The following is a 14,355-nucleotide window of genomic DNA, read 5'->3' on the forward strand; positions in this document are numbered from 1 at the left end:
ATGAAGTGATCATTCTATTGGAACAATAACTTGAATGTCACCTTAAGGAAGGGCATACCCAGAACAAGAAAACAAAGCAGCTGGGCGGAGGCCTCATGCCTCACCAAAGCAGGAACAAAAAAAAATACAGAAAGTTTTCCATTGTAATCATGGACCTCTCTGGTTAAACAAAGTACCCTCACAAGTTGCATCACTCATCCATGTTCGAAAACAATCCGTGGGTCCATGTCAAGCCAACTGCTATTTTTTTCTTATTTTTTCCACAAAGTCAACTTGCGGAATGCAGGCCTGTATTTGTTTGATGTGGTGTTCGATACTAAATTTATAAAGGGTTCCCCAGAAAAGTCTCCCGGCAGTCCGTCACCTGACCGCAGACCCCCAGCACTTCATCCAGCAGGCGGGCCAGCCCAAGCCACAGCTAGCCACCCCCTCCAAGCCCCCTCTGGCTCCTCCCTCAGCCGCTCCAAAGCCATCTGGTACCCTCACAGGAATCAGGCCCACCCTGAAACATGTCGTCCTGGTAAACTTTACACCATTTTCTTTTTTTAGCTGACCGTAATGTAATGATCCACCACAATATAACAATAGTGCATTTTATTTGTTCCACAATATAGATGCATGCATCAATGGAGTGTTTTTTAAAGTGTTCAAGTTTTTTATGAGCTTTCTCTTTTGCTGGCTGGAATTGTGTCTCTTTGAGTTTAAAAGCTGTTATAATCTCAATAACTGCCTACCCCATTGGACATAATGACTTGCATACATGCATATGGAACGAACTGACAAAGTACAATCTCGAATATTTCAGATCCGTGGCAATAGATAATGTTTGGTGCCATGGACGAGCACATCACCAGAACGTGATGCAGCGTTTTAATTGTATTGATTCAGAACAAATATCCCACCGGAGGAGTTCCAGCTGGACCTACAGCCACCGGCCCCAGCACCTTGCTGAGAACGGGTTCATCTGAGGGCAGTAGGACCACACAAAGAGGCGTGGTTGTTCTGTCAGGACAACATCAAGGTAGCTGGACAGAAACTGTTTGTACTATTATTTGTTTTGAACGTTCACACACCCTCTTTCTCTTTCATAATTTTAATACAAATAAATAGATGTAGATATATTAATTCATTCACTATTTTAGGGGGGATTTCATTTTCATGCCAATTCAAAGCTCTCATAAAAAAACCGATATCAGCCAGAAAATGTTATAGTAATAATAAACCTGGTTTACTATTTTCTGCTGTCTTCTTGTTTGTCTTCCCAGGCGCTTTTTCTTTTAAAAGGCCTTCAGTTCCACAACAACAACCCACCTCTAAATATGCTTTCAAGGAAACTTCTTACAAGTAATGCATGAAATCATCAATCCTGGGTTTTTTACAATGTTTTGATTTGGGATGCACCGATTCCACCGTATAAAAGGGTTAAAATAAATAGCTGCTCAGACAGAACTTCACCATCTACCCACATCGTATCGGTGAACAAGTATTTTCCGAAAAGCTAAACTTTGTCTGAGCCGCCGCAGTCAACCAGAGCTCCACAGGTCCACACAGACCGTGTGTGCCCCTTGTTTTTCTCTCATTTGGGGACTCATTTCACTAACGGTGATAAACCCCTTCGATTGCTATGTTGATGTTCGTGTAGGAGCAATTACCATGTAAAAAGATAAAATAATAGAAACATTTGGGTCTTCAGCATTACATTGCGTAAAGTTGTGTCGGGTGGTTGTGTCTAAGAGGTTTTACGAGTATATGAGCACAGCATCGAGTACTGGTATCGGTGCATCCCTAATCTTGATACAGAATCTCAGTCGTTCACTAACCGTCCAAACCTACACAATGTAAGCCAACGTACAGAAGCTCTCTCTGCTCCTCCAGGGAAGACGACGACATCAATGACGTGGCCTCCATGGCCGGGGTCAACCTGAAGGAGGAGAGCGTGAGGATCCTTGCCGGAGGCGGCATCGTGATTGGCTCCGTGGTGCGCTCCTGCCAGGACACGCCCTTCCTGTACACCGGGGCACTGCACGCCCGCATCCTCCGCACAGGTACACCTCTCCCAAACCCGTTGGCTGTGGACAGCATGGTCCTCTATCGTCGGCAGGAATCCCAGCCTGCTGTCAACGGTTCATTCTTATTGGTGTAAGGGTTCATTACTTGAATGTTCTGGTTCCCTGTTCACACTTGTTGCAATGGGGGTAGCAATTCTAATAGGCAGCAATATTTCATTCAACAATCTTTCCGTACGATGTGTGAGTTTGGTCAATTTGAACATAGTTTCTAAATACACAGTGTAGTGCCTCCTGCCTCTAGTTACTATCTGTATCTAAAGTTTCAGTATGCAGGAGCATCCATTTCAAGCTCGCTCCAGTCTAAATGGATTAGGTGCTACGTTGTCCTGTCCAGGAGAATCCCTGGGGGTGAGCGAGGCCAGGCCGGAGGCGGTCACTCTGGTGTCCAACGCCACTCAGGAGTTCCTGCGGGACCTGCTTGAGAAGCTCTCCTTGGTGGCAGAGCACCGCAAGAATTCAGTTAAGGTGCGGTGCTTTGACTAGACACACACAGCCGCCCAGGGACCAATCACGTTACACACACACGTGTGTGTGTGTGTGTGTGTGTGTGTGTGTGTGTGTGTGTGTGTGTGTGTGTGTGTGTGTGTGTGTGTGTGTGTGTGTGTGTGTGTGTGTGTGTGTGTGTGTGTGTGTGTGTGTGTGTGTGTGTGTGTGCAGGAGGATCAACGCCATACACAGGTGACGGACGTCCGTGCTCAGCTCCACTTCCTGGAACAAGTGGAGGTTTTAAAGAGGCGACGACAGGAAGAGGAGCTGAGGGAGACTCTGCTGCGTCTGGCTCGGGTCAGTTCACAGATTTCATCAAAACTGGCCGCCCGACTTCATCTCTTTTTGGCCTTTGCTAATTTTCATTAATAGGATACTCTTCACAAACATGATTACCTGGATTAACTTTTTTCTTTTCTTTTTTTTCACTTTAACACACTGAAAATAGTGCCTTTTATTTGATGCCATTCATTTTAAGTATAATATAATAATACATTTAATTTAGAGGCGCCTTTCAAGACACCCAAGGTCACCTTACAGAGCATATAGTCATCATAAGTCGTTTAAAAAACAAGACAAAATAAAATAAAATGCGTATGGTGACCCAAATACAAAAAATGTATTATTTCTATCTATCTTGTAAAAAAAATCTTGGCATTCAGTCTGTGGAAACAAAGGAAGAATTTCATTGCACAACTGAGAACGTCTCATTTATGCATATGACAATAAACACTTTGAATTGAATTGAAATGATTTGGTCATTGCTCCTCCTAACGTGCACACAAACCAATGACAAGGTAGTCACGGCATTCGGATGTCCTCTGGAGCTGTTCATCTGGTGGCCTCAAGGCCCTGGTTCAGTGAGGGCCCACTCCCTCACTCTACGACTGACGCCTCGTTCGATCCGACCTGTCTGATGTTCACGGGCTCCTGTTCCTTTTGGTCTTTCAGCGGCGCTCCAACTGTGAGGATCCAGAGCAGCAGCAACTGCGGCAGAGGGCCAAAGAGGTTTGTTTTGGGTCCTGAAGACGCTTAAGAACCGTCATTCTGGGACACGCTATGACGAGTCCAGTGGCCAATGGGGTATAGAGTGTCCCCTACACGCCAATTAGTGAGATTAACTCGACCAATCAGATAAAAACAACGCTGAGTTGTATTCTTTCAGTATGGCACGGTTTATTCTTTAGAACGGGAGAAAAAGAGCGTTCACGAAAATGAGATGTCATTCTCCCCACGCTATTCTCATGGGCTTCAATATGTGTTTATTTTATGACAACAACCCCTGTGACTACCCAGGACGAGCCGGTCTGCTCCCAAGCCTCCGCTTGTAACAACGATTTACGATAAGGGCTAAGAAATAGACTCATTCTCTCACGATACCGCTCTATGAGAAAGGGCGTTTCACACACTCCCGGACTGTTACCAGATAAGCATTGAATATGTAGCCTCCACGGCATACTTCAGGGCTGCATGAACTATTCTGAACCCACTCCACATTTTGTAACACTGTTACAAGGTATGGTTAACGTATTTGTGATTTTGTCTAGCCTGAATGGTAAATTTTTTGCTCATAGTAAACATAGATTACCCGTAGATCAGCATTATCGAAGTGATCCACCGTTAATCTCTCTACTCTTCCTTGGTAGAACATGGTACCCAAAGCTTTTTCTTTCGTTAAACATCTGCTACCAAAAGCCATTTGTTTTAATATCGATGTACCCCCATTCATTAGGGATCATCGTTTCACATTACAACAAACAGCTCGATGTAAGTATACCCTGGACGGTTACAACATTATGGCTAATAATCAAAACCTCCTATGGAGAAAATGAATGGGAGTTTTATTTCCGGAACCACACTGTTGCGCTCTATGGCAAGAAATGGTTTCTTGGGGTTGGGACAGCGCCTCTAAGCCCCGATACACTGAACCAATCTCCAGGTTTAGCACCCTTTAAGCACTCAGCTTCCGCGTGTTTTGTCATGGTTGACTTGTGTCTGCCTCCCTCAACAGATGCAGCAGGCCGAGCAGGCTCTGCTGCAGCACAGAGAGGCTAACCTCACAGCCCTGGCTGCCATCGGGCCCCGCAAGAGGAGGCCCCTGGACTCTACAGGAAGTGTGGTACATAATTATACATTATATATATTTAGAATATTTGTAAAAAAAATAGTGTCTTTCTGTACCAGATAACAACCTTATTAATCACCCCGAGGGGAAATTCCGTTGTAACAAAGGAACTTGTTATCTATCTATCTATCATGAAATAATGCCTAAATTGAATAATCTGCAATAAACTATACAATAGTAAAGTACCAGGCAATGCTCCTGAGTAGGTTTTCACAACTTTCACAACGGCCTTAGTCACTTACTTTAGTTACATGTGCATTCATTGGGGCATTTCAATGCTGGCTCCTCTTGCTCTCCTTTCCACACACTGGTCCTGTCTCTCTCTCAGGTGTCAGTATTGGCCAAGAGTGTGGTGACGAGGGTGACCATGAGGGACTTGCTGTTGGTCATGGAGGAAGATCGCCGAATGCGACACTCCCTGACCCTGTACAAGGCTCTTATGAGATAATCCCTTCTGTAACTTTAGTTACTTTTTCAGAAGTTTGGTTGTCCACTTTTTTTACTTTCATGTATCTGTTCTTTGCAGTGTGCACTGCAATATTTATTTATATATTAACTATTTATTTATTTCAAATTTTGTTCTATGACAAAAAAATACCCTTTGTGTTTAACTGTATTTATTGTGCCAAAAGAAGGCGTTGATTTATGTTTGGATGATGGCCTTGTCTGTTGATTGACATGTGGTAGTTATTATTGAGTTAGAGGAGATATTAACCTGCACCTCCATTAAAAAAAGAAAAGAAAAGAGGAACTGTGTGTCTGGTGTGGGGGGAAGGCCTGAGGCCTTTAACAGGAACTAAACATGTACAAACGTAACTGATCTCACAAACTACTCTTAAGCATAGGCATCACTATGGGATAAAAAATCGGATCATTTGTGTCTTCAAAATGGCTTATGGGGCTAAATGCTGGAGTCAATTTGAATTGAGAATACTTCGCTGGGTTCGTTCGATGACCAAAATACCCTGTTTCTAGCAAATGCTTGGATACGGCTAAAGTACAATAGCACTTTAGCTTTATTTATATGAATGACTTCTACATATGTTTATGTTCCCATTTGCTCTGATGAACTGAGGGCATGGGAAAAGCAATAAGGTTTATGTCTTGGCAGACAGACGCAAGCTTATTTTGCTGAAACGTATTTCTAAAAACTGAAAGATGGTCAAAACACATTTGTTCAATGTATTTTTTACAAATTCAGGCCAGATCTGAAGTTATTTGCCTAATAGGGTTCGACATTCACTTTGATTCAATAAAGCAGGGTGGATGCACATCATTCTTTATGATGTGCACTAAAAATGCACTAAATGTAAAAATGGTTTGTATTATAATAGTAGTCTTACAAATTTCCGTGGCAAAAAATACAGTCGGTTGAATATTGAAAAACATTACAGTCGTTGAATAATGAAAACTTTCTTAACCAGTCATGCCTCATTCATTCTCATTGAGAGTAATCCTGCAGTTTTAATCTGGGAGAAAAACCAACTGTGGGGTTGGTGGGATTTCAGTCAACTGATTGGCTTGTGGTCCACATGAATATCCAGTTTCCTCCACTTATTTAACAGTATTATTTCTAGAGGTTTTAAGAGCTTGAGTGACAATATTCAGTTTGAATCCTAATTTAAAGCATGCATGACTTATGGGTTCAGAACAGCAGCTGAGGTGCTGAAGTTTGAAGAGAAAAAATATACCACCTGGCGAAACCTGAAAATCAGGCCGTGTGTGCAGTTTCACTTTTATACAAAAAAAACGGTGCAGTTTCACTTTTATACAAAAAAAAACGGAAAGCACAATTATTGACAATATTCTTAAAATGTGACTTGTTGAGAGTATCTTTGTTAATTAATTGCAAATGCTTCAATCAAGGTGTTGTCCATTTTTGCTATGGAAGCTGCCTACTAGCTAATGAGCTTGGCTCCTTATGTGTATTTCATAAACTCATTGGGGCTTCTTCCATTGATGAACTGGAATGATGCATATTAACCCAGGGTAAAAAAAACCTGGGCACCATCTCTTGGAACATGTCTATTTTTCAAAATGCTAAAATAATCATGACCTAGCAAAAATCTGTTTCCATCCTCATCAACAAAATATATGAGGTTAAGCATTATTCAATAATGATATGCTACAATCATTTGTGATTCTGTGTTGGTCTCACAACATGCACCATTACTTTGCATTATCGTAAAATACATAACTTATATAAAGGAAATGAAACCACTATGAATAGACCATTAAACAAAAGCAGCAATTCATTTTTTACCTGGTGCAACATAGAGGGGAGCTTACTCAAAGTATTTATTGATTTGCTCTTTTAGCTTTGCAGTCCTATTTAATTGTGAATAATCTACTCCCTGAAACGTCAATTAAATATTAATTCATCCACATTTGGGGAAAATAGAATAATAACAATTCTAAGGATGTGCTTTGAGAGTAACCAACCCCTATGAAATACCTTTGTAACACCAATCCCAAATACAATCCAACTATGCATTTTTGTTTGCGGTATAAAAATACTATTTGCCAAGTGAAGTGGATGTCATCATTATGGCTTAGTTGCAGCAGAACCAGAAGCTAGCAGTTAAGTCTCTTCTACATCAGCTGCTATTATAATGAGAGTGGTTTCATAACAACCCGTCCTTACTTTAAATCCCTGGTGACAAATGTGTCCTATATAAAACCATGGCAAGGCCCTCTTGTTTGAACTTAATTTAGGAATAACAATAATTTTTGGAGCAAAATCCACGCCACCTCCCCCCCAATTTGTTGAAATGTTTTATGTAAGAAAATTAAATGTGCCCTTATATGAAACATTGCTTCTGTAATTTGACAGATCGTGAACTCAAAGAGTCGGGACAAAACATTAATATTATAATTGGGTCGGCCAATGTCCATTGCTTGATTTTTACAGGGTTGGAAATAATTAGGAAGAGAGGATTTCTGATCGGAAGCCATAGAGTTCTCTGGTCTCCGTGGTTAAACAACCACTCATTCCAGTGGCTCCTGTTTGACGGGCTGTGGGTCGCCTCTTCCTTTGCCTCTGAGCAGAACATACTCTCTGAACTGCGACGCGTCAGCCCCCCCGCCGCACGCCGCCGCTATCTGGAAGCCCTTCTGCTGCAACCGCTCCAGCACCTGGGGATCACGCCGGAAACGTCAAAACGTGTGCCAAAATAACTGTTTTGATATTATTATTATATCTCACTCTATAACTTGGTAGTAACATGGTTCAATTAGGGTATTTGTTATTTCCCCCCACTCAGCTTTATCGCTAATTAAGAACGATATTTTGGATTGTTATGTCACGTCATTTTTTTTTATTACATTGTCCTAGTTGAATAAAGGTTAAAATGTTAACCATTCAGTTCAACTCTCCAAGTCCCCTCTCTGCAGCATCCTAAGAATGTGTTCTCTTCTCCTTCCCATTCGTCCTCTCTCTCGTCTCGCAGTCCCTTTCTGAGACGCATAATTATCCAGAGACAAAGAACCAGGAAGCCGCGGGGACTGTCGGTAAACGAGACAGGAAGAAGGCAGCGAGAAGTAGGTCAGAGAGGTAGCCAAAGAGCCACAGGCGGGATGGGTGGAACTTGAAGGGAACGGGCAGCCTAATTTCTTACGCATATAATAGAGGGCAATCTTTATATGTTATGCGTTATGAATAGTAATTGATGCGATGACGGAGGTTGTGGGTGTGTTATCAAAGACAAGCGTTGTCTTTGGGAAAAAAGTTCCTCATGCACCGATTTCATTATTGAGGCTACCTGACATACCACCAGGTGTGAGTGTGATGAGCCGTTACAAGCCGCTTTGAAAATCTGCCTCTTCTGACATTACAAGTGGGCGTGTCCAATCTACGGTAGGTGGACACGCCCACTTGTGATGTCTGAAGAGGCAGATTTTCAAAACGGCTTGTAACGGCTCATCACACTCACACCTGGTGCTATAATGTGTCACCTTTTAAATTAGTTTGGCAATCACATTCATGTATTAATAAATTATTATATATTTTGATGCATAGGTTTTGTCAACATCCATGAACAAAACAAGACAGAACAAACAATCGAATGGTGTTTTATTTGCAGCTATATACCAAGTACAGCACAGTAGCGCCGATATAGCATGTTAGCGTAGCTTACCTGTACAGAGTGGAGGCGGCAGTGCGCGGGCAGCGGGAAGCGGACGGCGTGCGTGGTAGGTTGCTCCCCAGAGCCGGAGACCCGCACAGCGTCCTGCAGCTCAGGGAACACCTCGCGGACGACGCTGCGGTCGGCGCTCAGGGAGACCCGGTCCCCCGCCTCAGGGGCCACGTGGACCACGACGCACCGGCTGCACGCGTGTCCATCGAGGGCCTCGGACCGCCGCTCGCTCCTCCAGCGCCGCAGCTCCGCCTGCAGGGGCTCCAGCTGGAAGAACTGGGCCTCCTCGTACAGCGCGCAGTACTCCTGCACACACACACGCACACGCACACACACACACACACACACACACACACACACACACACACACACACACACACACACACACACACACTTCTTAACTATATGTCCCTCGTCAGAATTTAGAACAGTCAGCTTTTTCAAATCCGAGCAATGAAACAGGAATCATTGACCTAAAACTCTTTACTGTTACATTCTGTGCGGTCACAATATATACTGTTTTGAAGTTCTGTGGGTGTCTTTAAATGTCTATAAATACACGTAAATCTGTAGCTGTCTTATGTGGGTTGACAAAATTTGAAATAGTGTATTTGTTACCTCAATCTTTCTGTGAAACGCATAGCTAGCACCAGGTCCCAGCAGGAGACTCCAGCGTATACACAGACTCTACTACTACCCACACAATGAAAAGAGACACTCACACTGAAGTTATCTGGTATGAGGAGCTTTGAGGTCCGCAAGAAGTTGAGTACGTAGCGGAACATGAGACCATCACGATCAATGAAGTAGTGCTGCTTCAGGCTATCCAGCACGATGGGCTCTGTCCCGTCGAACAGACGACCGATACTGAGAGAGAGAGAGAGAGAGAGAGAGAGAGAGAGAGAGAGAGAGAGAGAGAGAGAGAGAGAGAGAGAGAGAGAGAGAGAGAGAGAGAGAGAGAGAGAGAGAGAGAGAGAGAGAGAGAGAGAGAGAGAGAGAGAGAGAGAGAGAGAGAGAGAGAGAGAGAGAGAGAGAGACTACCAGATTACTTGTGTCGTTCATTTATCTTGTCTTGTCTCGTCATAGCAGTGAAGGGCCATAGCAGTTTTCAGACTTGAACCTCACTCACCGTGAGTTTGGGAACTTAGTGAGCGTTGCCAAGCTGCTGGTGTACATGTGGCCCCCAACATCAATATGGACGGGTGCGTTTGATTTGGTGAGCCGGGCCACGGTGGGGATGCCAGCCGAGGGGGGTGGAGGTGCAGGGGAGGCGGAGCTCATACTGCTGATGGTGCTCGTGCCCCGCCTGTCCTGGGACAGACAAAGTAACACAACCATGGCTGGCTCATTCTAAAGTCATTCGTTAAGGTTAGAATACTTCATTGCCTCCTCGTCAGTGATTTTCAATGTTGCAAACTGCCTGTGGCCTTACCCTCCCAAGCCTCCCAACCTCAATAAATACTTAAGACTGACGTGCATCGTGCTGATAAAGTCTTTGTGTGTGTGTGTGTGTGTGTGTGTGTGTGTGTGTGTGTGTGTGTGTGTGTGTGTGTGTGTGTGTCTGTGTGTGTGTGTGTGTGTGTGTGTGTGTGTGTGTGTGTGTGTGTGTGTGTGTGTGTGTGTGTGTGTGTGTGTGTGTGTTCATAACACACACAATTAGGAATTCCACAAAAAGTCGTGTGAAATACAGCACCCATTTACATATCTTTGTAAAAAAGGGGTCGGAGAATATTGTCTGGCAACTGTCCGCGTGTCCTTGAGCATGGGGCACCAAACACCAACCGCTCCTGAGCTGCTCATTGTGAACTTCCATGTTTGATATATTGCTGTTGATGTGATACGTCTGTGTGTTTGGCGTGCGGATTAGCCGATTCAAATGTTACTTTACCTACATTTAGGATGAACCTTGAAAGTTATGTACAACTATTGTTAAGCAATGTATATAAATTGCCTTGGCTCTACATTGTATCGGCCAGCTTCAGCAGGCATAAGTTACCTGTGACGGGACCGTGGTCAGGGTGGTCGTCTGTTCGTCACCAACGGAAACGTTTAAAAGTCTCTCTGACACACCGGTGGTCTCCTCATTCAAGTTCCCGCGGGACTCTTCCAAGCCGTCGCAGAGTTTCTTGGAGAGGGGGGCTTCGATATCCTCAGCGGGACGCCGCGTCAGGACCCTCTTCAGGGCCCTTATCGACCGGAGATCCACAGAGTCGGCCACCTGCCGGAGGTACGGGATGACCAGCTGGATCTGGGACTGCCCGACGCCGCGGATCGCCTCGGTGGAGACGAAGAACGCGGCAACCTCGGACCCGACGCCCACGATGCTGTTGAGCGTCGCTATGGAGACGGCGCCGATGCAGTGATTGGTGTAGGTCTTTGAAAGCTTCGCGGCGCGCGACAGCATCTGCATCCTCGTCCCCAGCAGGTTCTTACCGATGGCTTTGTTCTCGTACCACGTCGCGTCACCGGGGCAGCAGTGGTCCCGGGGGCGCTGGAAAAAAGCACGGCAGAGGGGATTCCGTCTGGAGACATACCTCACGAAGCTGGCGTAGGGGCAGAACTCGGTTCCGGTCTCGTACATCCGCGGCAGCGTGTCCTCGTCCGACTCGGGGCGCTTCTTAGCCCAGGACGCGGAGCGGGACTTGTGGTAAGGCCCGAAGGCTTTAAAGTAGACGAACTTCCTACCGTCGTCGTCCACAGCCAAGCCAAACGAGTCCTCCTCCAACTCGCGCTGGTTTTCTCTCCCCCTGGTGCAGAAGTACATGCAGGTCTCGAACCACACTTTGTTCAGCAGTCCGAAGGGCGTCTGGCCGTCAAAGTTGCTGCAGGTGTACAGGGTGCGGAGGTCGCAGCGGGTGATGGCCTGCTTCTGGACCACTGGTCCGGCGCCCTGCTCCTCCAGTTTGCGTATGACAGCCGCCAGGGTCAAGTTGGCACCGCGCAACTCGGGGTCCTTGGTGAGGTCCAAAGTGCGGCAGTACGGCGGCTCGTTCAGGTAGCGGTTCAGCGAGCTGCGGATGCTGATGAGAGAGGACTTGCTGTACAGCTGGCCGCTTTTGGAGCGCGCCTCTGCGTAAAAGGAGCGCAGCACAGCGCACAGTGCCTCCTTTCCCAGAGTTTCGAAGTCGGGACTTTGCGCTTTGTCGCTTAGATACTCCCTGAAGATCCGGACCGCGTACCGGGTGGCCAAGCGCGTGTTCTCGCTCAGCCTGTTCCGGTCCGAACGAGGGGACTCCTTGTCTGTCTCAGACTCGAGCTCAGGGGTCCTGCTACACGGTTCCGCCCCCTCGACTCCCGCCAGCCCGCCACGGCACCGGTCTATACTCCGCACAACGACCACTTCCCGATCTGCAGCATATGAACCCCTGGGGTCCGCCAGCGACTCAGACTCCCACTCTAGCTCGGCATCTTCCTCCTCCTCGTCTCCGGTGATCCGGACCACTCGGATGTCCTCCTCTCCCTCCCCCTCCTCCTCCTCCTCCTCCTCCTCCTCCTCCTCCTCCTCCTCCACCTCATCACCTGCTCTGCCGCTTTTCTCCCGGACGCTCATGTTCTCTGGCTCTGACTTCCACTGCGTGTACTCTGAGTGGACTGCCCTGCCAGGCATTCTCGCCATATTGCAGTCTGGTCTGCAAAGCGGTCCTCGGGCAACGGCGCATGCGCCGTATTGGACCGCAGAGCTGAACGCTTTAGTGTTAAGTGACCTTCAGCTCAGCAAGCGCTTTTTTTTAAGGTGCAGGGAAGAGAGAGAGAGAGAGAGAGAGGGGATTCATTCTCCTCCCTCTAAAGAAAAGCTGCAGTACCAGACTGCATATTGGACCAGACGTCATCATAACGACAATTCACAATTGATGCTGAGCACATTGATTTGATATATTCTGATTGCAAATTGCAAAAACCAAAGATTGAAAGTGTTTATAATAAGCTGCCTTTAATATATATTTAAAACGACAACGCCACTGAATGCACATCGATCATGGCTTACATTTTATATGACATAGGATGATATATATTATACTTATCTGATAGAGTAATTAATAGCATCCAAATATCATCTCATTTTACATTCCCAATAGAGTCAGATGTTGAAAGCCTCCATTCGTATTCAATTCCCGAGCGGTCTTCAACGTTTTCCAGGCCAAGGACCCCCGAACTGATGTAGCGGGGACCCTCTACTTATATATTGTATAAAATTGTGTTTTATATTAAACTGGTCCTATAGTGCCATGTATAAATGTACCTTGTTACTTTGCATTCAATGCTAAGATATTCAAATAATAAACAGGTTCATGCATTCATGTTTTTATTTTAAACATGTGCAAGGTACAGTGAGTAGGGTGGCCATGCCACTGCCATTCATAAACATAACGTAACATAATAAACTGATACCGGCCAAGATCAACAATGTCTGTCAATTGCATGTAATCATGCATTACAGCTATTCAAATTGAAATTTTTAAAACATAAATGGGGAAACGAAAATGAGTGATGCGTGCAGTGTCATCTTTTTGCCTGATTCACGTCTTTCTTATCACTCTGCAAGTAGTCCGGTAACTTATCAACCTCAGCGTGTCCGGTGGCTAAGCGACGTCAACGTCTTTGGGGGACTATTTCTCTGCTGATCGCTTATTTTCCCGATAATGACCGGCGTTCTGTACATTATCGCAAACAGCACTGTCTCTCTCTCCCAACAGTCTTGGCTGCGCACTCTCATCCAAATACGTCTGGTTTGCGGCGGAGGAGGGGGCATATATAGAGACCGGACGAGAAACTGACGTTGCTGTGCTGTCCATCTTACATGATTGAAGGAGCAGGCAGAGAAAAGCTCTCCCCTGCTGGGCTTTCATTAAAATCAAATACATAAAAATGTCGCCGCTGGTCCAGATGTTTCAGGTGTGTGCGAGAGACATACGAACGTACGCTTGCCGCTTTTGTAAATGCCATATATACAGTACATTCGGATCGCATGATAGGAACAGATCTATGGCTACCAGAGAGGACGCTGGCGTTGTTGGTTCGCCGCTTCTCTGATAACGACTGATAAAATAGTTTTCCTGTGCTCTTTTTTCACTTTTATTTTTTCACTCCTCGCCGGCATCTCCACCACTTCCATCAACAGACTCCAACTGGTCCAGAATGCAGCAGCCCGTCTCCTCACTCACACTAAAGCTGCGTGGCACCACATCACCCCAGTCCTCAAGAATCTCCACTGGCTCCCCATCTCACACCGGACCCACTACAAACTCCTGGTCCTCACCTACAAAGCCCTCCACCATTTGGCCCCCCCATATCTCTTTGACCTTCTCTCCCTCTACCAACCCCCTCGGGCTCTCAGATCCTCCTCAGCCGGTCTCCTCTCCAACAAACACATCAAAACTCCACAGCCTTGGTGACAGAGCCTTCTCCAGGGCAGCTCCCAGGCTCTGGAACTCCCTCCCCCAACATATTTGTGACTCGGAGTCCCTCACCATCTTCCAGTCCCGCCTCAAGACTCATCTCTTCTCCTCTGCCTACCCCTAGATCACTCACCAACCCTAGC

The 14,355-nt window shown here is 45.8% G+C and overlaps 2 protein-coding genes across 11 annotated transcripts in view; one reads left to right on the plus strand and one right to left on the minus strand.

Annotated features, from left to right (window-relative positions):
* Window positions 1-5,781, plus strand: part of LOC132468802 (transcription initiation factor TFIID subunit 4B-like) — a 14,976-nt gene extending 9,195 nt beyond the window's left edge. For 7 of the 8 annotated variants that reach the window (XM_060066606.1, XM_060066605.1, XM_060066607.1 and 4 more), the window contains 9 exons: window positions 341-520; window positions 889-1,021; window positions 1,266-1,344; window positions 1,876-2,045; window positions 2,404-2,534; window positions 2,727-2,852; window positions 3,507-3,563; window positions 4,567-4,674; window positions 5,009-5,781. In XM_060066606.1, the coding sequence (XP_059922589.1) occupies window positions 341-520; window positions 889-1,021; window positions 1,266-1,344; window positions 1,876-2,045; window positions 2,404-2,534; window positions 2,727-2,852; window positions 3,507-3,563; window positions 4,567-4,674; window positions 5,009-5,128 (1,104 nt within the window). In that variant the 3' untranslated portion in view covers window positions 5,129-5,781. Of the gene's footprint in view, window positions 1-340; window positions 521-888; window positions 1,022-1,265; window positions 1,345-1,875; window positions 2,046-2,403; window positions 2,535-2,726; window positions 2,853-3,506; window positions 3,564-4,566; window positions 4,675-5,008 lie in introns of those variants that run through there. The other variant, XM_060066611.1, reaches the window with a different exon arrangement.
* A 184-nt stretch (window positions 5,782-5,965) lies between these two features.
* Window positions 5,966-12,556, minus strand: LOC132468800 (BTB/POZ domain-containing protein KCTD1-like). 3 transcript variants are annotated; one of them, XM_060066602.1, is made up of 6 exons: window positions 10,813-12,556; window positions 9,946-10,127; window positions 9,539-9,683; window positions 8,817-9,122; window positions 8,039-8,184; window positions 7,729-7,815 (listed from the first exon to the last, which is right to left on the minus strand). In XM_060066602.1, the coding sequence occupies exons 1-5, from the start codon at window positions 12,430-12,432 to the stop codon at window positions 8,047-8,049; spliced, it is 2,391 nt and encodes a 796-aa protein (XP_059922585.1). In that variant the 5' UTR covers window positions 12,433-12,556; the 3' UTR covers window positions 7,729-7,815; window positions 8,039-8,046. The 3 variants fall into 3 exon arrangements, with proteins under 3 accessions (XP_059922584.1, XP_059922586.1, XP_059922585.1); XM_060066601.1 differs by lacking the exon at window positions 8,039-8,184 and having other exon boundaries at window positions 5,966-7,815; XM_060066603.1 differs by lacking the exon at window positions 8,039-8,184 and having other exon boundaries at window positions 5,966-7,815; window positions 9,946-10,122; window positions 10,813-10,950.
* Between the last annotated feature and the right edge of the window lie 1,799 nt (window positions 12,557-14,355).

Source organism: Gadus macrocephalus, chromosome 12 (assembly GCF_031168955.1).
Source record: "Gadus macrocephalus chromosome 12, ASM3116895v1".
Taxonomy (NCBI): Eukaryota; Metazoa; Chordata; class Actinopteri; order Gadiformes; family Gadidae; genus Gadus; species Gadus macrocephalus.